General features: G+C 46.4%; 1 protein-coding gene across 1 annotated transcript in view; it reads right to left on the minus strand.

The window, feature by feature from the left end:
- The window catches only part of DDAH1 (dimethylarginine dimethylaminohydrolase 1), a 65,285-nt gene extending 39,187 nt beyond the window's left edge, over window positions 1-26,098 (minus strand). The window contains exon 1 of the mRNA XM_075098051.1: window positions 25,686-26,098. Coding sequence (XP_074954152.1) covers window positions 25,686-25,991 — 306 coding nt within the window. The 5' untranslated portion in view covers window positions 25,992-26,098. The remainder of the gene's footprint in view (window positions 1-25,685) is intronic.
- Window positions 26,099-26,315: the final 217 nt, after the last annotated feature.

Here is a 26,315-nt window from a genome sequence, read left to right on the forward strand (position 1 = left end):
TGTACCCTGATCTCTTTTAAACTATTATATCATAGAGGAAAGTTAAACTGCATGCATTCCAGCAGCTCGCCCGAGTCTGGAAATACAATTGAACTGCAACATCTTGATTTTATAATAACCAAGATTTTTTGGTGGTTTTCACTTAATTAGGATAATGGCACATTTCAAAGGAAACTGCTAAAATCCATCAGTTTGTGTAAATAAGGAATGACTTCTTCCGGTTCCGTTGCTCTGAAATGGGAAAAGGAAGAGTCTGGAGGACACTAATGGAGACAGTCTATCCAAAGTCACACCAATTAAAAGATGGGCTTAATCTCCCACCTACTGCTGCAAGGCCCACTGGTATTTAAAATATTTAAGAGATGCCTGTGCAATCTGTGAGTCAGAGGGGAATAGCAGGAAGCAGCACAAGAGAGCAAATATCCATCCCGACACACTGCTATACTCTTTATCGCCCTCCAAAGCCTAGCTGAGCACCAAGCTGCCACAACTGACAAGCTTGTTTGTATTTCTACAGCTAAATGTCTGCCTTCATGGACCAGTTTCACTCCAAGCTTCAGATTTTGCTTTGGAAGAGTTTCTTCTATACTCTCTATGTGGGTATCTTCATACACAAAAACAGTCTTGAGAAAATCCTTTATTTTTTAAATAGAATTTGGTAAACAGAACCAGAAAAGCACTGCTGTGCTTAGTCCTCCGTAGCAAGGGCACCAAGTGACAGCAGATATGTCGCAGACCCTTCCCTTTCAGCTACAACAGTGAATCCTGACTAGAGCTTCTCCTGTGGCACAACAGACACCAGAGTGAAATCCCTCCTGAGTCCCAGGAGACAAGGACAGCCCCTTCCCAGCATCCCAGCCTCATATAAATGTCATTACAGTAAAGAGTCCCTTTGGATCTCTGGCATAAACTTCAGCTCTAGAGGTCTGAAAAGCTTTTCACTATTTTATGGTGATTTAACCATTGGGTCTATTCATACCTTGCATTTTGACCTGTTTTTCATCACCTCTTCCCCGAGACATCAACATTCACAGCAGAAGGGAGCTGACACTGTTTCCTTTTTACTTTTTACTTTAACTGCCTCAAGCCACTGATCGCTTGGTACCTGCTGAATGAAACCCCATTTGAAAATACAGACATCTTAGCTACCTTTCTTTGCCATCTTTTCAGTACGTCTTGTCCTCCAGCTCTCTCTGGAGGTGGGGAATGATTCAGAGGCACCCAGTGGAAGACCCACCCTTAGCTCCATGCAGGCACCATGCAAGTGCTCTGACCCATCGCTCCCGGGAAAGAACGCCACAGTCCTTACAGACCAGGCACAGACCCAAGACAATGAAAAGCTGCAGCATGCTAAATCTGTTTACCATTTCGGCAACACGCCCTGGCAGCCCTGCGCTGCCCAGCCACCAGAAGCCTGGGGATCTCTCCCATTGCAGGCAGGAGTCTCGCTCCAGCAGCCTCGAGCAGCCCTCTTCCAGGTAAAGCAGATATGCTTGGCTAAATAAGTAGCTTTCTTTGGCACGGAAGAGCAGGGCACCCGAGCTGGCTGGCAGACTTTGCCTCTGAAAAGAGGGCTGTGGTCAGGGAAAGGAATTTGAACACATTGAGCTCCACAGTGTCTTTAATACTAGGATAGTCACAGGTTTCCGCTCGTATGGGCTGATGACCCTTCAAAGCAAAACGAAGGCAGCAGGGGAGGTACAGCAAGTGTCAGGAAGATGCATTAAGTGAAAAAACACCATAGCTGAGAGTTTCTGTAAAGGCACAAAAACACAAATTAGGCAGGTAAGGAGAGGGGCAGGTACAAAGTAGAAGGTGCTTATACATTTATTGCTTTTGTAAAAATAAGCTTCCTATTGACAACGCTCAATAGACAAACTAGAGCCTAGGAGATTTTTCCATCTATTTCCATGAGGATTAGATCAAAGGGCTGAAAAGAATGTGAGCAGTGGGGCCGCAGGGAGCTGGGGCACAGGCACCTTGGTTGGGGAGGGAGCCACAGGCAGGAGGGGGATCCGGCGTTTGCCTTGAATCAAGCAGCAACGTGTGGTCTGTGCCATGTACAACCAGCATCATCACATACCACCAGCTAAAAAAAGCACCGTTATATCTAGAAACAAAATACACTGGGGACTGATGTTGCCTCTGCTCTGAGCAGGCTATCCTTTGCCTGGATGGAGGCAGATGAGATGTCATTTTTTCCAACCCAGAGTTGCTCTGCTGCAGCTGTTCTGGGAGCTCTGCTACGGCCTCGGCCGCAGAGCGCGTGTAGTGATATTTCTGCTTTGGGGAACTCGATGTTACTCAACGGCTGACGTGAATCCCCATGTTGTACGAGGCAGCAGAGCAGAATTCCCTCACTCCCTGTTTTACCCTATAAGGGCATTTGATGATGGCACTAGGAACCTGTGCCTTTGCACAGATTTTCTGCAGCTGCTGCAGCACGGCAAAGCCAAGCACAAGTTTGGATTCTCATGTGTTGGGATAATCAGCTGGGGTTCGGAAAATCCTTCAAAAAATCTAATGTTCTGGCAACTTAACAAGGCTTCTGAAAAAAATAACAGTTTAACATCTGGAACAAAAATACTCCGAGGAAGTCCAAGACCAACACAGCACAGAACATTTTCCCCCCATAACTGTTACTGTACAGCACTTCCTTGTCCCCAGCTCAGTGAAACTGGAACGCTTGCATCAAGATGCTGAAAAATTTTATTGGAAGTCATGCAGGAAGGTAGAAAGATAAAGGGCTATTCATGCACTTGAACATTTTTTTAATTTTCTGGGTTTTGTTTATTTTTATTCCTGTCCCATGAGTTTCCTCAGTCTTTTAATGCATCTTAATCTTCACCAATATTTAACTGCAGCAGAAATACTGCATACTTTGTTTTCCCATTTAACTTGGGGAACATCTATGGGAACAAGAAAAATAGCCAGTTCTAAGGGAAATGACTTTTCCTTTTTCCACAAGATGTCCTGGAATAGACTCAGGAAGAAGGATGAAAGAGAAAGATGGGCAGCAAGAACACCACGCTATTTCAGAGTTAGCTAGGGTCATCATTTAGGACACTTCTTCCTACCTCTGAGTGCCAGGTACTCTTAGTAAAATCCATAAGTTCAGATCATGTCCTGCAAAGTCTCAGATACGTAATTTTCCACCTCCTGCTCTGTTGGGGAGCAGCACCCAGAGCAGCACTTGTGCCTGGGACACAAGAAAAATCTCAGTTAAAACATATGGAGGGTTAAACTTTCCAACACAGTATTTTCAGTGTTGGCTAAGAAATGCTACATGGTTTTTCCTTGAGAAAAAAAAGAATTGCTGTGTTTGGACAAGCTCACGCGCTGCCCTCTGTCAGAGTTACTGGGGCTCCTCCTACAGCAAATCAGACCCCACATACCAACTACTACAGCATGAAAAACAGTGTGGAGCAAACTGTACGCTGTCACCCATCAGTGTCCAAAAGATCCTAAGGCCCCTGAAGAACCTGCGCACACCCTCAGCTCAGCCAGAGAAACCAGGTACAGCAGAGCTGCTCTAGACCGTGGATCCAACAGGAAGCAAACCCAAACCCAGAATACTCCTTTATTTCCATGTATTGAGCAGAGTATTTATACACTTCAATCCTGGTGCATATCAAGCTATCCTGCAAAAGGGACTTGTGCCTAGCAGAGCACAGGAGCTCACCACTTGTATTGTCCCTCCACACGATTATTTCTAAGGAATTTCACTAAGGTAACAGGACTGCAGAAACAGGCCCTGCAGTATTCAGGTTTGTGAATGTGTTCGGATGCAGTCTGGCTCACAGAGGGGGACGATGCCACACAAAGCCCGGTTATGCAGGAAGCCATGCAGACTACAGTGCCTCAGGACCCCTCTGGATTAACTGCAAAAACAGACAGATCAACCTAATAAATCTCATGTGCAGGTACACATCCCAAAAAATGTAGAAATACTGAGAGGAGAGGAGCCCTGACAGAGGCACCTGTGAAAGGCTCAGATTACAGAACAAGATGTAATTGCATCTCTCCATTCCCACTTGCAGCTGAAATCTAGAGCCACATCAACAAACACTTGGCACATAAAACAGCTTTCAAGTGCTCTTACAGAAATTAATGACTGCTTCCCACACCTCTGCAGCTCAGGGGCTTCATTATGTGCTGCGGATGGACAGAAAATGGTGCATCTCTGCTCAGCCAAGGGAAGCTACGGGTGCTCCTGGGAGCCCCTTTGGGTGCAGGGGAGCTCCTGGCTTTGCCACCAGTGCTTTGCCACCACCTGGGGTCCCAGCACATGGCACAGCAGTGCTGGAGCAGAGCTGGCAAGGGGGAGCCTGGCCACCAACTGGTGGCTGCAGTGGACAGAGAAACTAAATGCCTTCAAATGCTAAGGAACCAAGCAAGTGGGAGCCACAAAACTCATGCTAGATTAGAACCTGCACTGTTTTGTTGCCTTGAGCACAGAATACCCTACCCAGTTAAAGAAACCCTTGGGGGAATCACAGCAGCACTTCGCCAGTGGAGAGCCGACCACCACCAAGGATGCTGGCACAAAATGTGGGATTTTTTGTGGGTCCTTGGAAGCATTTGCTGCTGAACAGCTACTTGAGAAACCACTCCTCTGCCCCCCTACACGCACAGTGGTGATACAGGGACAAAAACTAAGTCAAGCAGCAGGGGTATGACCAGTGCTCCTGTCTCAAAACTGGTGCATCGTTTCATGGATTTCCATTCTCCATGTTCTGGGTTGCTGTTTCCTCATTCCCTAATGAGACCCAAATAACTGCAAACTGGCTCAACAACAGAACCCAGAGGGTTGTGATCAATGGAGCAGAGTCTGGATGGAGGCCTGTCACTAGTGGTGTTCCCCAGGGTGCTGGGTCCAGTCCTGTTCAACATATTCATCAGTGACCTGGGTGATGGGATAGAGTGTAACCTCAGCAAGTTCACTGATGATACCAAGCTGGGAGGAGTGGCTGATACACCACAAGACTGTGCTGCCATCCAGCGAGACCTGGACAGGCTGGAGAGCTGGGCCCAGGGGAACCTGATGAAATTCAACAAAAGCAAGTGCAGGGTCCTGCACCAGGGGAGGAACAACCCCATGCACCAGTACAGGCTGGGGGCTGAACTACTAGAAAGCAGCTCTGCTGAGAAGGATCTGGGAGTGCTGGTGGGCAGCAAGCTGACCCTGAGCCAGCACTGTGCCCTTGTGGCCAAGGCGGCCAACGGTGTCCTGGGATGCATTAAAAGGAATGTGGCCAGCAGACCGAGAGAAGTTATCCTCCCCCTCTACTCTGCCCTAGTGAGACCACATTGGGAGTACTGTGTCCAGTTTTGGGCCCCCCCAGTTTAAGAAGGACAGGGAACTGCTTGAGCAAGTCCAGCGGAGAGCTACCAAGATGATCAGGGGCTGAAGCATCTCCCTTATGAGGAAAGGCTGAGAGACTTGGGTTTGTTTAGCCTGGAAAAGACTGAGGGGGGATTTAATAAATACCTATAAATATCTAAAGGGAGGGTGTCAGGATGATGGGACTAGGCTCTTTTCAATAGTGCGCAACAACAGGCCAATGGGCGATGGCAATGGGCACAAGTTGGAATGCAGGAAGTTCCACCTAAGCATGAGAAAAAACTTCTTTATGTGAGGGTGCCAGAGCAGTGGCACAGGCTGCCCAGAGAGGCTGTGGGGTCCCTTCCCTGGAGACATTCACACCCCGCCTGGACGCGGTCCTGTGCCCCCTGCTCTGGGAGTGCCTGCTCAAGCAGGGAGTTGGACAAGATGATCTCCAGAGGTCCCTTCCAACCCCTATCTTCTGTGATTCTGTGAAACCATACAGGCTTTGCAAAAGGTTGCCAGAGTTGATCCTCTTTCTTTTCTGCTGTCTACACTAAACCTCCTCAGAGGGCAGCAGAGGACAGTGAGAGGTCTACCCTCCTACGCACAGGCAGGATAAGTGCATCCCACAGATGCACACCTACCCTACTCTCCAGGACTGGAAAGCCCCTGGACAGCCACACAACCTATTCTAACACTCCACTACCCCTCCCGTTTTCCCCTAGTATTGAACCTATATATTGGTCACTGAAGTTTAATCCCACAACATCCTACCCCCTCTGCCATAGCTAATCCCTCCCTCTTGGCAGCTGGTTGCCCAGGGACACTTCTGCATTTTCACTGTTGCGCTACACAGAATGTACTGAATCTTTAATTAAATGGGCTTGATGAGGAAAGTCATTCAAATTAGGCTTCATCAGCAAGACAAAACCCCAGCTGTCTTTCCTAAAGGATATAATGAAGCACAGTTTAAAATACCTGGAATCCAATCTTAGCACTGCAGAACAAGAGTTTGCAAAACCAGCGTTTGTAAGGTAAGCAAGGAACAGCTGAAAGAAAAATCTCCAAGATCTTAAACAATCAAGGCACATTAAGCCACACAACTTTTATGGCAATTCCTTCATAAACCAAGCGCTTCTAACAATCTAACAGGCTTAATGAAACTAGTGGCAAAAGTGCACTGTTTCACAGGGATTGTCATTTGCACGTTCAATGTGCTACAGAAAAATGGTGCAAGTGCCCTGAAAAAGGCACCTCTGGGAAGCTTACTGTAGCTCCACGGAAATGGAGTAAATAAAGCATGCATCATCAGCACATCCTCAACATGCCTCTCATCCCTTTAGGATGACAGCAACACCGGGAGCTTCTCTTGTTTAATCTGCACGAGAGGATTCATGCACTCGGTGCTGAATGACTCTTCACATTGACTTCAGTGGGAATAAGCTACCCTGGATTTAAGAAGAAAAAAGCACTAACAGAAAGTTGATGAGGTACAAACCAGGTTATGAATGGACCGAAGAAAAAACCTCCTAAAGCTATTTCCTGCCCTGCTGTGATCGAATACATGCCTTTTAAGGCCTCACCTCACCCGCCCCCCTCCCTCCTTTAGGCAATGCTTTATTATAGCCAGAGACTTTCTCTACTTCTCTAATCAGTTTCCATTATGTCCTTTTCCTTTAAAGTTTCCCACTGTTACAGCTCCACCAGGAGCAATAATGCCGAAAACGGCAGCATAGACTGGCTACAGCCTTTTAAATAGCCTTGAAATGGAGCCAAGGTGGAATAAGTCTACTGGACAGCGGGGGTTAAAGCACCAGGGCTCTTACTGCAGCGCCTGCATCCCTGCTCCTGCCAAGGCAGCTCTGCACACGACAACATGGAAAGTTTTAGAGCAGAGTCTAGCCTAGGGTAAGAAAAAATTCCTGACCTACAAGTTTTAAAAAGGATGTTGTGAACCAGGGGGCTGGATTTGGCCCCCTTCAAACCAGAGGGAGACCCAAAGGCAGAGCACAGAGCCGGACCAGCTCTGGCAGAGGAGCACTCAACCCACAGAGTGAGTTTTCCCTATTTCCTCCTCTGCTGGAAGAAGGAGGGTGATGCAAGTTTGCTTCATGTATTCCCTTCTTGCTTTTACATTCAAAACAGAAACCCACCACCTCCATGCACACATACTCCGCTATCACTTCTAACGAACCATGTTACCCACCTTCAAATATTTCTCTCTCAATCACATTCCCACCTCACCAGCTCACACTCACAACACACAACCAGCAAGACTCAGAGCTGGCTGGCAATCTCATGAGACAGACTCTCACAAGAATTTCCTGCTTCTGGTTCGGCCAGACATACTGCAACAACAGACACTCTCGCAGTATTTTGGCACCTCCACTCCTTGGTTCAGGCCAAGACCCAGGAATGCAAGTGAAAAAACCCACTTTTTAATTTTTAGAATTATTTTAAAATAACTCAGCTCTTCCCTCTTCTGCTGTGGGTGTCTCGTTGGCTTCCACGCTAAAAGACTGTTTCCACTGAGATTAACTGGATTTGGAAACTACAGTGCTGAAGGCAACACCAAAAAATTTGCTTCCCAGAAAACAACTTGGTAAGACACCACCACAGTAGGGCATCAGAGCAGTATACTCCAGAGAAGCAAGTGTTATGGAAAGAACAAATGACTGACCTTCCAACTACACTGAATTAGGTTTTCCACGAGTCCTGGGGTACTTCCAGCATTTCTATCAAGATGATCTAGCTGCTGAAAACTCTGCATATGAGCCTCAGGCAAGACCTACAGATCTTTCATGTGCGTTCCTAAAAGTAAAATTCATGACGGACTGAGGAAACCAGAGTTTCCACGTTTTCTGGTCTCTTCTACTGAGTTACCATGCAAGCCTGCCCTACAGCTGGGCAAGGCCATTTCTCAGTGAGACTAAAGTCTCCTAGTAAATAGTTGAGATACTTGTAGGCTGCTAGAGCCCCTTGTAGGCAGCTACAGCTCACACCTGTACTTCAGGGAGCATCCTTCTCGGCATCACTGCTGGGTCATTACAATTCCCACTGATAGATCAGCTTGGGAAAAAGCCTTGCTGGAAATCCAGAATTTGGGCCACATACAGATGCACTCAAAGCCCCTCTCCTCACACCAGGTCTCATAGGAGAGCCTGAACGCATGCCTATGCCACCAGCATGAAGTACGGACCACACTGGACACTGTGGAGGGCCCCAGCTCCTTTCAACAGGGGTTACCACCCTCAGATGTTCTTCTAGATGTTCACTGAAACACAGCTTCCTACAGCCTCTGCTGGTAGAGCCTGCAGTCACAGCTTAGGATACATTCAAACACACCTTTCCTACCTGCCACATGCAATGGCACACTTCTCTGCCTCATGCTTAGTTTTCTTAAAGCAGCAAAAGCAGGGGAAGGGGGGGTCAAGAACACCTTTTGTAAAAAACATAACCCCCACTGCTAGCATGTAGGCAGCTCAAGTTTTAAGGGTGAATTTAGAAACAGAAGCCCAAACTTCTCAGTACAAGTACCTATAGCTGAGTTGGGCTCTTAAATCATGCATAGGTTCAGGAGGAAAGAGCCTGCCTTTCAGAGACGCTGAGCCTGTACTTCCCATTCAGGGCTTTGGCCAGGGGTCAGAGGACACATACAGCGGTGTGAGCAGTTATTCAGGCATGTTAAAATACTTTAAAAAGATTCTGCTGCTGATCTCATCTACAGGAGTTATCACCTACACCAGTGTCTGTGCAGGGCTGGGGTTAATGCTTTGCACCAGACAGGGTACGCATGACAAAGAAAGTGGGTGTTGATGGCAGCCACCTCCTCATCTCCTCTGGAGCACCTTCCCCAAAAGCTAAATGAACGCATCTACTTTCTACTAGGCACAAAGGGGAAAACCTACAGGAAATCTCATTACGAGAGCAGTCAACGCATATGGGAGGCATGTCAGATGCTTTATGCATCAACAATGAAGAGATCTTTCCCAGCCCTGGAGGACCATGCAGAAAGCAAGGCACAAAGATTAAGAGTTCTTTAAAGATCCATGCTTCACATCTTGTTCTTAAAACTCATTGCAGGATATATTTAATATTACTATGAATGCAAGTTCTATTGTGCTATTAACCACATGCTTTCACATGCATCACACTACAGACTAAAATCTGCTAGTCAGTACTTAAGGGTAAAAATTTTAAAGCTAAAGCCATATCATCTTGACAAATGTTACATTACGTCAGACTTTCCACTCTTGAAAAACATGGTCATGAGATCAGCTCAGAAAGACGGTAAATAAGCAGACACAGGGCAGGAAAGAGTTTAAGTGCTTTAAACTAAGACGACTGATTACAAGCTCTGCACTAAGCACTGGCCCCTTACAGGATTGAGCCCCAGCTACTTACATACTTGTGTCACAGGCACAAGCTTTAAAGCTAAAAATCCCTCTCCTTGAATCCTAACATATAGAATGCACAATTGCCTGTCTTTATCCTTTCAATTCTTCCTGGACTGAAATCATCAGCTAGATCTACACCCAGCTCCTCCACACTCCTCCCTGCTCCAGATCCCACCAGCTTCACAGCAGGCAGCCAACACTTGCACTTCCCCGTTGGACACCTCAAGGCCCTTCCCCATACCGGATGCATCCGGCTAGTACCAAGGCTGCAGTCCATTCCATGTGTTTAAAATGTTTAACATGACTGTCGATATGTATTTTGTACAGCTAATAAAATTAAAATGGGTTTTCAGTATTTTCGTCCCACTCCTGAGAAGTCCAGTTCGTTACCAGCATAGCACTTCAGGGCAGATGTAGGTATGCGGTGAATCTGCTTTCAAGAATGCAAAACAGGGCACTATTTTTAGACATGGTCTCAGGATTTGTATACATCTGAGTAAGACCTTACATATTGTTTTATTAGGAGCCCTTTGTTTACATTCCATCCTGGAGAAATACAAACCCATTTGTTAAAAGTTTTGGGAATACTGCTGCACATCGGAGGGCTGGCAGACCTTTAGGAGCTCCCATTAGGCTTCTGGTTGCATGCAGCGATCTTGTAAAGAGGGTAAGGAAGTGAAGCAAAGTGGAAACTAGGTTAAAATTGAAGAAGCCTGGTGCAGAATTACAAGCAGTGCCTTTAGTTCTCAAGATGAAGCACAGACAGAGCACATTTCAACTGCACAAAAGCTTTTGGCGGCTTCTGGTGACTGCTGACATCTGTGCCAAGGTTCCCCTAAGGATGGAGAAATGAGAAAGATAGAGCCATGCTCGGGAAATATCAAAGCCAGGACATGAATCAGCAAGCCCCAGGAGGGACAGGACACACTCACAGCTAGCAGAGGGGACTGTCATAGGAGTGTTTTCCCACTGGTACCACAAACCCAGCTGCCTTTGTCAGAGCCCGGATAGCAGTTGGCCTTCTTTGTATTAGTTTCACCTTCCCTGGCATTTACTTTTGCTACTCTACAGTCATCCTGCATGGACAGGACACAGTGCCCCAGCAATCCAGGCTGCCAGGGAGCCACAGCTCCAGCTACTGGGTCAGGCAAACCTATTGGGAGTGTTACTACAGCCAAGTAACCGGCACCAAAGCAAACAGATGCAGCACAAGAGCCCTTTTTCCCTGCCTGGCAGGCTGTAACACCCAGGCTCTCACAGCCCGTTTGATCAGGGCATCACCAATGCCATGGGCACACACCAGGCTTCCATGCAATGGGCTGACAGCTGAGAGGACTTTTGGAAACACAGCCAGAAGAGTGCTTGCCATCCAACCGTGGCCACACCAGTTCTCATCCTGCTCCTGTAAAACCTCTCCAGCCAGCCCTGTGCAACGCACAGCTGGTTTGATGCTCTTCTGTCAGAGAAGGCTTTTAGGCTGCTCATGGTATTATCTCAGTAACAAGATGGATGCTGCTCCTGGCAGCCTGCCATTCAAACCCACCTAGAAATGGCTCCCACTTCTGCTGTTTGCAGGCATGCAAAGCAAAACTGCTGGTCTTTTTAAGTTTTTAGTTGTGAAGCAGGGGTATAAGGGCAGAAAAGAACAGCGCCTTTTCCAAAAGGCTCCTTACACTCTGAAAATGAACAACTATTTCCTGTCACCAAGGCTGATGTTTTCAGGCTCACTCAATCTACATCAGGCTATTTGGGAAAAGCCTGTCCATCTCCACAGCAAAACCAGCAGGTTATTAGCTGCCATCAACTGTCCCACAACAACATAGACCCCAGAGCAGACTGTCCTCCCCCAGCACCTTTCTGCAAAGGCTCTTCTAGGACACTCTTCCATAACATCAAGCCTGGCTCTCGATACATCAAACCTCTGTATGCCAAGTATTCATTGCTAGGCCTTTCTAAGAATCATTTTGCAAAGCTTGGATGGCAATATGTTTTCACAGCTGATGTGGAAAAACTAGAAACAACATTTCCCAATGAGAAATCTCTGCTTTACAAAGTGTACACTGTTTCTTAGGGTTAATCTGACTTGCTAAAGGGGGAAAAAAATTCCTATTATACTGTTGACATAAAATAGCTCTGTCTTAATAGTGGAGCCATTCAATTTTTTACCATCTGCTCTAGGATAGATATACTGAGGCAGAAAAGGACAAATAACTCAACATCTGACCTCAGAGCACCTATTTCTGGTGCTAGCAGTGGCCCATCTTATGCCATCAGACACCCTGATTAAGCCTGAACACAGGTTCCCATTGCCCAGTGGGATGGAAACACCGGCAAGATCTCTGCAAGGTTAAGGCAGGGCAGCTGCCTCCCAATGGCAATGCTTGGACAACTCGTGACCTTCAGGATCACAGCAAGGGACTCATTATGAGTCTGCTAAACAGCTATCAGTATTACAGCTTATTCATAATACATGAAGGGCTTAAGTGGGTCACAGAGACCTGTATATCCAAGTAGTCTGACTCCAACAGTGGACGGCACTGGCAGCTTAAGGAAAGAACAACAGAAAGAAGACAAGTATACAGTGCTGCCGTCTCCAGTACATTTTTCCCTAGCTTATTATAGGAAGCAGCGTACATACTTCCAAAGCCAGATATTGCATCTGGATCAAAGTGTTAAACAGCTATTGATGGATCTCTTCCATTAGCTGACACCCAGCTGTACTTTTGGCCCCCGCAACACCCTGGCAATGAATCTGACAGTTCAGTTGTGCGTTACATGACAAAGTACTTCCTTCTGCTTGAATTTGCTGCCTGGGTATTTCTCTGTATGTCATCAAGTTTCATACTATCATTCCCAGTTCATTTTCTCCATACCATTTGAGACATTGTAGAGCTCTCCTATTTCTCCGCTCGCTTGCCCAAAATAACTTTGAGCTGAAGGCTTTTATCTAATTAGCGTCACTTCACACAGCAGTCCTGCACCACAGCAAGGTCTTCTTGTCCACCCCTACCTTTTTCTGCTTACCCTGCATCTCCAGAATAGGTAACCAAAACCTACACAGCATTTCAGGTCCAGATGAATAATCAGCTTAAGCCCAGACAAAAAATGGCCTTTCAGCACTACTGGAGGTATACAGCACTTAAGAGAGTTTTGAAAATGTTCATCTACAAGAAACTGTCCTAATCCAGATCCCTGTGGTCAATGCAAGCTGGTTGTTTTACTGTGTGACAATAAGGTGACATCCCAGAACAAGAGGAGGATGAACAGAAACAAGAAGGGTCAAAAATAAGAGATTGCTGTATGGCACTACTGAAGCTCCGTTTCATACGGATCAGAGTTTCACAGTTGGACTTTCCAGCATCAGTGAAGACACGGCATCCAGCACAATGCATAAAGTGCTGACAAGGGCTCTCCCCTACATACTGTCAGGTCACACCCTTGCCTTTCCTTCATACTGGCTTTGACAGCATGCCTCTTCTATCCCAGCTTCTGCCCTGACTACTTTTCTTGCATTGGTGGGGTTTTACCTTTCAGACAGTTTCCTTCCTTAAAACCATTTCAGATCAAGAGTGTGATTACTGACTCATTGCACACTGGGCAATGAATCTGCTTTTCAGACAACAAAAGGGATCAAGAATTGTTGAATGAAGATCAGTAAGGCCAACAGCAGAGTAGTATCTGCCAGATTTCTTCTAGAAACTACACTAAAACCAGTTGTTCTTTGCACACATTTTGAGCTGCTGCAGCCAAGAAGAATATCGAAAAGAGTTTATCACAACCCTGTGCTGCCACCGCTGCCTCCTCCTCTAACACCCTCTACTCCAGGAAAGCATCACATTTGGAAGTTTCTGAATACATGTGGCTACAGGAGTCGCCCCATATCACCTTGCAAACAGGTAAACTTGAAGACTTCAGTGTTTACTGGAAAAATATGGGTATCCAGTTCATACCATCCTCCATCATTATCTATTGGTTCTATCAGTTTCTATTTGCATCTCAACAGCACTGCTCGCTTCAGCTGCTGCTACTACACTTTACTTTCCCATCAGAGGCTTGTAACAGACACCAAGCCATGAACTAGCACATCAAACTTCAGTGAGTACCTAGTGACTGGCAAAAGCCACGCCACTTCTCTGTACAGTGTTGGAAAAACATGAGATACTTGATTTGTCACTTTACAGAAGATACACACTTTTCTGTGTTTCACAGAATGCATATTATTTTTTCTATCAGTAATTCTTGTTTCTTCATTTTTCAATAATTGCTTAATAACTTAGGATGGGACTTCACATACAATATCAGAATATCATCTTACTTTAGAACATCTAAAATTAATGGCACAACTTGAAAAATAAGTGTTTGAGTGGCCTACAATTAGTATAACTTTCCATGCTATGTCAATCTAATCTGGAAATCAAGTACATTTTGGAGGGCTTGATATCTTACTACTTCTACCTATTTTGAAAAGAAAACATTTTCAAAATTCAATTTAAAAATACTGCATGTAAAACTATGTTCATAAACATGTTTTATGAGAAAAGAATAGCTAATCTTTCTGAATAAAAAAAGCTGTTGCTCAGGAAGTTTATATACCATACAACACAACCTAGTAATACTGTTTTAAGTACAATTTAGCTACTTGCTGAATGTCTCTCACCTTTTCAGAGAGTCATGGTCTGGAGTTTACTGCTAAAGATTTAGAGTATTTTAAAAAACACAGGTTTCTATTTCTGGACAGCAGGCTAAAAGCTAGCTCAATCTCCAACTTTTGCCTTTTTAGCTTGGGTTTGCATGGAGATGACCACCTCCACGGCCACTGGCTTGCCACTCAAAGGACATCGACCATACTGAAGTACATAGATGTACGCACAAGCAGGATTCTTGCCCTGTAAGATCACCCTTTCTGTGAGGTATGGGATTCAGCTTCCCTGACAGCTCTTGCATTAAGCCTCAGAAAAAAAAGAGAAGAGAAATCCAAAAATCAATCACAATGCTGCCAATAGGGTCCAATTATGTGGCAGTCTTGTTTCAGTTTGCTTCAGTGGCCAGCTGGGACTGAGCTGAGACAGACAATTTCATCTTGCCAGAGAACTTTGGTTGGCATCCAGAGACAGACATGGATAGCCAGTTCCTTTACTATTAACATACATAAGCCTTCCAGAAACAAATTATCACAATTATTTTTTAAACAATATTGCCAAATACTGAATCTCTACTGAAATGAAAGTGAGTTCTGCAAGTCTTGAACAAGCTATTTTTTAAATACTTTGGTTTTGCTATTGACTCAAAATGACAGAAAAATGGCACATTACAGTGTGGTCAGCTGGCTTGTATGTGATCAGTGGCCTCAGATGAATGCAAGACCTGTACATCTCAGCCATAAACCATTTAATTTTTCCTGAAAGAAAAATTCCTAATACTACTACAAAATAGGCAGCAAGAAAAGGTATTGTCACCTCATGCTGTGGGTGCATCATTTATCTTCACCCTAGAACTGCAACTGCCCAGATCTGATACCAGGAGTGACACTCTTATACCATAAACTTGATTAATTAAACATATGCTCTTGTAAAAAAAATTTTTTTAAAAAAGCAATTAATGATCAGTAATTACTGACAATAGTTTCTTGGTAGGAACACATTCTCTGCAGTCACCAACCTCTGCAAGCCTGCCATAAGCAACAACTTCTACACAGATGTCTCTATGTACTGGGATAACTCACAGGCAATGAAGACTATATAGGTGACCTGTGTTTCAGGTTAGATATTTAATAATCAGGTCTACATTTCTGATCCAGGAGACATTTTATAAAACAATAAATTCTCTGAAAACTGAACAACACAGAAGCATAGATACTGTTTGCATGGGCTAATCTGAGCTGCTAAGCTCAGAAAATACTCAATATGAGCTGAGTATTGCGAGTTAAGATTTGCTATACAGTCACTTCCCACAGCATCCTTGCTGGAGTCACGCTGTGTCTGCAGAGGAGGCTGAGTGCCTGTTCTAGGGTCACTCCAGAGACACCAGCAAGGGAATTATAAGCAGTCATATAAGTAGAAATTAAAGTTTTGAATAAAAGTCAGTGTTTAGACCAATCATGCTGGCTGAAGAGTTACATGCCCTTGTCACCTCACCAAGACAGACAATTGGAGGCAGCAAGTTTAAGGGTAACCGGCCTTGTTGATCACGCCTGTCTTGGGACAAATAGTAACAAACCAGAGGTTCTTACCCCTGCCACACTTCTATTTCTACATCAGAAGTAATTATGTTTTACAGCAAACCAGCCTGTCCTCTGCCAGAGCTGAGTTCTTGAATTAGCATCAAGGGAATCACACTGTTTACATGCAGCATTAGGAGTTTTGTATAAAATAATCAGGACCCTAGAACTGGAGGAAGCTTGGCAAGATGCAGCACTGGGGCAACAAGTGAGCACAATGAACTCGGCACCAGAACATGGAAAGTACTGTTCTTATAAAGCCAACTGCCAGAAGGGCCTGCAAAGAAACACAAACATTTAAAAGATAACAGGAATAAAAGATTAAAGAATATCCGTTCCACTGGGTTATACACATAGCTAGACAAATAACTTGTTTAAAAACATGAGACATGCCTCTTAGAAAGTGGAGTAAAGGACCTTGAAATGAGCATTATACATCTTGTCTCAAGACAGAGTGCTTTACAACAAAAGTTCCATATCAGCTAAAAGACCTGGCATCACACCGTTCAGGGGAAATACTAGATTGCTATACAAACCTATAATGCATTAGTTACTGAAGAGTTTAGTGGAAAGGGAATTTAATCAAGTTTCGAGAACATCAATGAAGCGACAGACTGGCACCTCCACACACTATTACCAAACAGCTGCACTTACCCTCAACCACAGCAGAGCCCTTCAGAGGTGCTGTCAGAGGTAGGCCCTGCCAGCGGAGATGCCTCCCCAGCTCCCATTCTTCCCATGGGAAGTACGGTGCAGCTCTGCAGCACTACAGCCTGTGCTCTGCACAGAAGCGTGGTGGGCAGGGGACTTTAGGGTCCTGGCTCAGGGGACCAGCACACAGGGGCTACGGGAGGCCAATCTGGAGACACGGATGGCAAGAGACAGGCCCAGGTGGAGAGACATGGGACTGGAGGCGAGTTTGCAAATAGAAGCATGTAGGAGGGAAAATTAAGATATATGCTTCTTCTGTGCATGTGGGTGTCCTGGCATGGCACTGGGAGGAGCTGCTGCTTGTGCCATTTGGTACAGCATGGGAAACCTCAGCTGGGGACTTCCCTCTCCACACAGGAGCATCTCAGAGTCCAACAGGCAGAAGGAGAGCACGCAGGAGCTCTTCTGCATCACGTGCTCTGCTACTCAGGAGATGCTGTCAGATCCCACAACAAGCAAGACAGCACTGCAGTCTGCACACCAGCCCTCTCGTTTGCAGAGAGTGTAGGGTGTTGCAGGCTTGTAGGGAACATAGGATTAAAAAAAATTTATCAGGCATCCTACCCTGGGTATGTTACAAGCCCACCTTTCAATCTCAACACCAAAATTCCAGCAGTGACTGTGGTAAACTAGTTTTTACAATGCTTCTAAGTGAGGCAGTTACCAAAGAAAGTGATTTAGATTCAATTTGAAAGTCTGGGCAGAAATCTCTTGGGGAAGGAGCAGGTAATTCCAAGCCATATGTATAAGTCAAAGCAGCAAAAAGGGCTCTTTTCACTGTTTTGAGGAAACGCTTACAGTCCTTTGGAATCTTTAACCACTTAGCATTTGCACTGAACCATAAGCTCACCAAGGGCTATTTATCACAGCTAAAGGAACACTGATTAACAAGGTACAAAAGCTGACATCAGGCTTGCACAATAATAAGTGTCCACAGGAGATTAAAAGAAACAGGCATTTAATTTAGGTCCTGCCTTTTTTAATCTTCTGGTCAGCAACTTAGATATTTCTGAGAAACTTGACATCGCAATTTAATAACATGGTCTAAATATTGCCTCCGCTAAAAAAGCATGAAACCCAAGCTGTTCCTAGACTGTCCTTAAAGATTGTTTTACAGTTCTATAGATAGAAACCAAATACAATGAATACAGTCCACTTATATTGATCTGACTAGAAGGTACTTCCTAACATTTCCATTGAATTTGTGATCACAGAAGCAACATTGAAAATTAAAAAAACCAACAGTTTTTGGCATAGCCAATTCACCCAAAGTGTCAGTCCTATTAATGTAGGGTCAGAGCTACATCGGCAATGAACCTCAAGACCAAAGAACCATCTACCCAAACCATGAGGCAGCACTCAAACTGCCAAGCAGATGGAAGGGGCAGAGCCACAGAAACAAATCAAACGGCTTTTGAAATAGTCTGCTTTAGGAGGCTAAACATCCCTTCTCATGCCTACTGACACAGGTCTACCTGATACTGTCCAAAGGATTGTTTTTTAAATGGTATTGAGAAGTTTAAGAAGCTTTTCTCCTCTACTGCATGCTTTTCAGTTAATTTACATGCTAACACCAAAACATTGAAAGTGAAAGGTAATGAAATATATTAAAAAAAACACTGATGCCAGTCTGACAAGAGTTACTCTGTTGCCATCTGTACCCCATGATGGGCATCACCCATTTGCTCCTGGAGAAAGCCTCCAAGCCACACACACTGTGGAAGATCACTACATTCAGTTCTGACATTTATATGCTCTGCAAAAGACAACCAAAACCCATGTTAAAACTCAGGTATACATCTTATCTGAAGTCTGACTGGTACTTCTTAACTTGTTTTCAGTCATACTCAAAACAATACACTGACAGTATCTAGTACACTTCAATTCTAATTTTGAGGTTAGCCTCACAAGATGGTGAAAAGGAAGGACAGGGTAAAGGAGCATGTATATGGCTCAGTGGGGAAATGTATTTAAGAAAAAAAAAAACAATTTACAAGAGGGTGGAAAGGTACCTAGTGCCATTCCTAATTGTTAAATCAGCCTCCATGTAAAGCTTTTGTCCATGTTTACTCACCTGCTGTTTTAAGCACTACAGTGGTAACATCTGTGCTTTGAGTGGTAACATAATAAGCTTTCTAGGCAGAACACCAAAGTTGTCTCTAACATCAAGGGCAAAGCACAATAAGGACACACAAAGGGGTCAGTGCAAATGTACAAGACCTCCACAATTTGTTATGACAGTTTAAAGAACAATTAATTATTTAAAGTGGTAATAAAATGTTTAATCTCTTGCCTCTCTAGTAATCAGCAAGCACTAATCCTCCATGGAAATGAGACAGATATTTGCCAGTTGTGCAGAGAGATGCTCGTTTAAGTGATTAGACAACAAATACACATTCTTTTGTACTCGCATGTATTATAAAATAAAAATCCCATAACCTAATTAAGCTCAGGAGCTAGCAGAGCCTGGAATCTGTTTCTCCTGAGCCTAGCTTTTCTTTTACTTACAATAGACATCATTATCCTACAGAATTGTCTAGGTCTACAGGGGGAATGGAAGAAATAGAATCATAGAATCCTTAAGGTTGGAAAAGACCTCTAGAATCAAGTCCAGCCACCAACCCAACACTACCACGTCTCCTAAACCATGCCCTGAAGTGCCACATCTACACATCTTAAATACCCCCAGGGATGGCGACTCTATCACCTCTCCGGTCAGCCTAGTAAGTGTCTAGCATTTAGCACTAGATACGTGCTGTTACCTGAGTCTAGTAAGTTATATGCATATTGCATAGGCTCCTTTTGCCTTCTATTTTCTCAGAAGCCTCTACCAGCCAGCCTGAGAATCATTCCTGCAAGCAGTAAGCTGCAGCTGGGACTGCAGCCCAGCACAGGGTGTAAGCTCTAGTTCATACACATCTGTACAGCCCTGCAGGAGCTGTACATGGGGTGGCAGCTGAGCAGGTGAGGGTGCTCAATACTGAGGTGCAGGTTACTTGGCCCAGCACAGCCAGAAGCTCTGCAGAAGCACTGCTGCAGACAAAGTCCTGCCACCCAGCAAGCAGATTTGTGAAGAGGTACCCAGAGATGCTCAAAAAGCAATTAGGAGGCTTCTCCAATGCTTGTTGAGAGGATGGGATTTGACAAACATACATACTCCTCTACAGCTCATTCCATTCTCACCACTGAAGGATTGCTTTTCTTCCATCACAGGAATACAGCCCCAGAAGTTGTCCCCACTGGGTCTTGGGAGGGCAGGTGGAGAATGACAATACTCTTGCATGGAAGTTCCCTCTGGACAACCAAGGAAGGAAGCACAGTGATAGCTTCTGCAGCAGCTCCTGAAGCTTTCCCAGCACCAGCTATCCTCCCTTCCCTGTGCAGCAGCTGAGAAGAAGCCAGGTCACTGGTGGGTGCATTTTGCTGAGCTTTTGGGTTTCCATCTGTCTGCATAAGCATAGAAATGGTGGAAATGATGTTTTGTGCTATCCCAAGCACATTAAGACAACTTAGGCAGTAAGAGCAATGTGCTGATGAGGGTTCTTCTCAACTAACCCTGTTGTGTTCAGAAGGTGACATAAGAGTTTATACTAGAGGAATAAACAACTGAGAACATAGTGCTGGAACAAAAGGTGCTGGAAATGGCAATCTGATCAGTGATCACAACATTTCCATTGGAGTTACTCAATTTGAACATCAAGTACACTGGTGACTGCACATAGCTAAACAAAACACCAGCTTATCTGCATTAGCTATCTACCTCTGGCTTACTTCAAAAGCCTTTACCCTTCTCCCAAATCCAAAACTCCCCAGAAACTATGAATTTTAAAGTAAGTTCAGAAGTTGATAACAAAGATAATGCCTTCAAATAAGTCTGACTCTTGCAAACAAATCACTAAATGCATGACTAATTTTTTAACTTTACTAAAAAAATACTGGGCTCTTTCCCAGTACTGACTGAACATGACCAAATTTAATTCAATTCTTTTTTTCTCCCTACAATAACTTGGAGCAAGAACAGACATAACCCCACATTTTATTTTGTTTTGCTCCAGACAGACAACCAGTAAAGAATCCAATGGTACTGGAGGGGTAAGCAACAGTATCTGTAAAGCCTGAAAGCTCAATCAATGCTATTACAAGCTACTGCAGAAATTTGCCTGCTGCATACAGTGTTACAGTAATTGATGACAAGCCCTCTTATTAAGGAGTCTAGTCAGTGAAAGAACATGCTGCATCAGTTCTTAAATATTGCATTATGGGTTTTCAGTAGCATGAAACAGGAGATGGAGACAGTGCTGATCAGTTCACACATCTGGCAGTTTATCAGGAGGCACACCACACCTGAAACAGCTCTGCTCCAGCTGCGTATTCAACCAGGCTGTTGTCTTTGGGATGGACCTTGGCACCCCCTGTGCCCTTCAACTTTCACCAGTCCAACCAGGCTTCAGAGCCTGACCTACACACTCCTCTTGGCGTGTTTCATGGACACACTCTCCCTCTTAATTCTTTGCAGCAATGGCACCCTACAACCCTGTTTCCCCGCATTCCTCCCTTCCCCCACTGCTCCTGCCCATTCTGTACAGAAGTCCGTTAAACAGTTAAGGGATCAGCAAGACAAGCCTGGCTGAGTCCTGCCTTCCTGGGAGGTTCAGGTCAGGAGTGCATGCTCAGGAGCTGGGCTTTATGTTAACTGGGTTAAGCCAAGCATACACCAACTGTACTGCTAAAATATTCATGGGTTTGCGCTTACATTACATAAAAAAAATAAGAGGTTGCACTTTGAGAAACTGGTGCTGTACACAGACTGCATATACCCTCCTTCCATCTCTGTCACCCAGTTGACTAGAAGAGTGACAATGCACTACAACAGCCTTGGTTCACTTTCATACCAGGCTGACCAAGCCAGCTGAGGTAGGAGTACAGTCTTTTGAAGGCTGCAAGAAGAAACTGGTTTCACGGGGCTTCATCCTTCTGATGTTCTAGAAGTGGATCAACCACACCAGAAGCCATGCAGATTTAATGACTGTCCGCTATCTCGTTCATGGCAGTTCAACTGACAAATGCCTGACTCCATGTACCCTAACATACAATATTTCATGCTCACAGGATAATTGGGTTGGAAGGGACCTCAGGAGGTTTCTAGGCCAACCCCCCACTCAAGGCAAGGTCTGTTCTCATAGATGGCCAGGTTGCTTTATCCAGCTGGGCCTTGACAACCTCCAAGGATAACAACTGCACAGCTTCTCCAGGCCTTGCTCCACTGCTTGGCTATCCCCGCTAAAAAACCTTCTCCTTATATCCCAATAAAACCTCATGCTTCAGTTCATGTCTGTTGCCTCTTGCCCTCCTGCCACACAACTGAACAGCCCAGTTCCATGTTCTTGGTAAGATTTGGTCTGCAAGTGCCAAGCAGAGAGGGTAGTCACTTCTATCAGTCTACTGGTTCTGCTCTTTTTAATACAGCCCAGGACCCTGTTGGTCGTCTTTACTGCAGGGATGCACTGCTGGCTCATGGCCACTGTGATGCCCACCACACACCCCCACGGGTTTTTCTGCAGAGCTGTCCCCCACCCACTCAGTCGCACCTAGGGATCCTTCTTTCCCTGGGGCAGGACTTTGCATTTGTCCCAGTTCAACACCATAAGATCCCTATGGGTCAGCTCCTTCCTTCAGCCAACAAGGTCCCTCTGAACAGCAGCCCAGACCTAATGGGTATTGCCTCTCACCCTTGCCCCAGTTTGGGGCTGTTCACAGCTCTATACAGATGCCCCCATCACCTCCAGGTCACTGATAAAAACATTTAAGAGGGCAGATGCAAGGACAGACCCTGCAGCAACTTTACCTGCCACCAGTCTCCAGATATTATCTCAAATGGGGAATTCAGAGATTGAACATAAACCTCACAAAAGACCTTGGGAGGCTGCCAAGAGCCATCCACCAGAATGAGCAGGAGAGTCAGGAGCAGGCACTGGACTCCCTCAAGTCGGGCAGTCCAGGCCCTGAGGCTTGTGGCTACCCTAAGCACCTGCAGCTGGTACCTCCAGAACCAGGGCTGGAGGCAGCAAGAACAGAGCAGCGCTGGCTACAATAGGAAACACCCTCTCAAGAAGCTACAAGAAGCACTGCTGCTTCTTGGGGGGCTCTTTATGAAAGCAAGGTTATCATAGATGTTTGCCAAGATGTCCAAGGCACATGCCAAGCCCTCCACCACAGCAACCAGAGCCCTAGGCAAAGCAGTCATGTACTACTAGTCATTTCTGCTTTTTAAAGCCTTACCAATCTTACTGTTTTCAAGATACCGTCCTGGTCACAAGTTACTCAAACAATAACTAAACACAACTGACTCAGTCGCCATGCTGAGGAGGGGACGCTGCCCCAGGGGATGCCTCAGAGGGGAGAGGACCAGGAGCACCAGGCACCATCCTGCAGAAACATGCGTCTTCTCCCCCTCTCCGCAAAGCGCTGCTGTAATGATGCTCCCAGGAGGAAGAATTGTTGTAAAGAATGAAGAGTTACACATTCAGACAAGCGCTACACTGTAGTGTCATGCATTGTTATGGCTTTAAGAGGATGTTTGTTCAATTATTTTTTTTTTTTCACTTCACAGAAGCCTCACAGGAGGGATTGCTCCATCATTCAAGGAAATTAATAAGGTTCAAATTATGCTTCAAAGGCTTTTCTCTCTGCTTGATTCATGACTCTGCCTGGACTAGTCACCCATGACAAGTAGTAAATCTGTTCTGCTGTTTCTAGTAAAAATTTACCATGTTCAGCCTTTACTTCCAATCACTTCTGAACCACTACTTCATGCAAAATAGGGAGTGCTGATCAGCAAGAAACCTGGTCAGCAGGCACAGGCCAAGCAAAAAACCCCAGAATATAAACAGAATAGATTTTGCATTTTTCTCAAACTGACAATAAATTGTGTCATTCAATGATAAATTGTTGCCATACGCATACCCAGCAGCAAAAATCTTTTTAATTTTTGTGGATGCTGGGAAATAACATCTAATTATGGTTTAAAAAAATTTAACATATTTAGGATTACAAAAGTAAATGTGACATCTTGTGGGGTTTTTTTGTTAAAAGAAAAAAAGCTTTGCTTTACCTGACTGGTACTTATAACAGGCAGGATACAAGTAATCTGGTGCTTGGTTTGCTGTTTTTAACCCCAGGAGAAGGCTAATGTGTCAGGTACTCACACCCTACACTCCTTTCCTCAAGCGTCCAGCAAACCCCTTCTCTCTGCCTCACACATCACTAACTCTCCTCCATTACTCCTGCAACCTTGGGTTGTGTCTTTGTCCACTACATTTGCTGAGCCAGAACAGCTAGAGACACTGAAGGAAGGAGGAGGAGAAATTAGCCTGCTTCTTTGTAGAGAGTACCCCACATGCTTTGCTCCTTCATTTTATGCTTTTTTATTTCCTTATGGCACCTCAAACGGTACAGCAAATAGTTACAGGCAGTCGTACATTCAGCTCTGCTGTCGTATCTAGTCTCTTGTAATTCACTGTGCATTGGCACAATTTGAAACCTCAAGATGGGGGATACAAAAAAAATGCATATTGAGCCACAGCAGATTCCACACACACACTTGTGAATTTGCACAATTTACCCTTTAGGAAAAACATCTCAGTTATGGAATTTGCACAAAGTGCAATAACTGAGATATTTCTCCTAAAGGGGAAATTGTGTAAATGGCAATGGGGGTCGCATAGCTACATACCAGCGAGTCACAGGCAGGACCAGTGAAAACTCACTTGGACTCTGGCTGAAAAACAGCTGCTTCCGAGAGCAGCATGTGGCAAACACACTTCCCACTGATGCTGTCACCTTTAAGAGCATTCAGATGTGCTTCAAAGAGTAAACACACATGGGTATATGCAAGGAAGCACACAAGGTCTGTGCAGTATCTCAGACTGTTACACTGTTGGATGAAATTCAAGTAAACTTTGTTATTGCTAAAAGAAGGGCACTATATAGAAAATACAAAGTAGAGACACTTATCAATTGCACTCAACAGCCAAGAGCAGCTACTGGTATTACCACAGAGTGGTCCAGCCCTGTCCCACAGGCAAAATGGCACGTGCTTGAGGATCACAAGACAAGATATGGTACCACAGAGAAGATGGGAACCAGAAGAGATGGGAAGAGGATTACGGTAAAACCTGCTTACAGGAAGGCAGGTTGCCCGTGCAGTAGTTTTTGCAGCTTCAGACAGGGTAGGTTTGTTTAATTTACTACTCACAGCTCGTTGAGCAGATAATTGGGTGGCACTTCGATGCATGCACTAGCTTATGAATGGGCTGAGCATATTAAGAGTCCTAAGAATATATAAAGTAAGGCTCCTGCGGCTGCGCATCCTTCACACCTCTCTCCAACGAGATGGCCCACATCCCCAGCACATCCACACACCTCAAGCCCACAGAGCCCGCGGTGGCGGCATCAGGTTCAAGGGCATTGAGGCTATCACTGAGCGCACCAAAACGAACCCCAGCTCTTGTGCGCAGGCCAGCGGGTACGGTTACCGCAGGTACCGGCAATGCGCTGCCTGGGACAGGGCTCAAGTTGGACATGTAACGAAGAGGGGTTTGGGCTGAGCAGCGCTGCAGCACGGCCGCAAACCCGCACAGCCGGCTGGCGATGCACCCCGCAGGACCGAGCCGGGCCGGCCCGCACGGAGGGGGAGCCCGCACGCCCCAGAAAGGATGAGTCATGGCCTTACACCGTCCACTTGTTTCCAGGAGCAGGAGGACACCGCTCTCCGACCAACCCCGGCGCAGCCGGGCTCCGTGGCACCGGGCGCTGCCCGGCGGGCAGGAGGCCGGCCCGGAGCCGCCGCGCCGGTCCCACCGAGGAGGGCTGCCGCTCCCTCACGGCTCCCCGCCGCTCCCCCCCCCACACACACCCCCAACCCGCCCCGCGGCTCCGGGGACCCGCCCGACGGCGCGGCCGCCCCCAGCCCACCTGCGCGGCGCAGGACACCGCTCCCCCGGCCCCGGCACCGCACTACCCCGCACCGTACCTCCTTCCTGCGGCTAGGCGCGCCCGGGCGGGTGAGGAGCGCCGTCTCCTCGCAGACCACGGCCGCATCCTCCACGAAGACGCAGTCGGGGAGGCTCTCGTCGGCCGGCAGCTCCAGCACCTGCAGCCCCAGCTTGCCCCTCAGCACGCCAACGTAGAGCTGGTGCTCCCGCTCCGCGCGGGCGAAGTCCACCTCGGGGCCCGCCGTGCTGCGCAGCGCCTGCCGGCACAGCGACTCGGGCAGCGCCCGCACCACGGCGTGCGTGCAGCGCCCGAAGGCGGCGGAGCCGCCGCCCAGCCCGGCCATGCTGCGCGGCGGGGCGCCGAGGGAGGGAAGGAGGGAGGGAGGGAAGGAAGGAGGGACGGGCGGCCGCCGCCGGCCCTGGCAGCTGATAAAGCACCGCCCGCGGCCCGGCCGCGCCCCATTGGCTCCCCACCAGGCACATTTCCATGGGGCCGCCGCCAAGCGCGCTCCCATTGGCTGGCGGCGGCCGCCGGGCAGCGCTATTGGCCGCTCCTCCGCAGGGCGCCGCTTACCTGGGCGGCTGGGCGGGAACGGCAGCGCCCTCCTCTCAGCCCTGAGGGGCTGGGGCGGTCTCTGAGGGGCAGCGCGGCCCGGGCGGGGAGAGGC

The sequence above is a fragment of the Phalacrocorax aristotelis genome, chromosome 6 (assembly GCF_949628215.1).
Source record: "Phalacrocorax aristotelis chromosome 6, bGulAri2.1, whole genome shotgun sequence".
In the NCBI taxonomy this organism is placed as follows: Eukaryota; Metazoa; Chordata; class Aves; order Suliformes; family Phalacrocoracidae; genus Phalacrocorax; species Phalacrocorax aristotelis.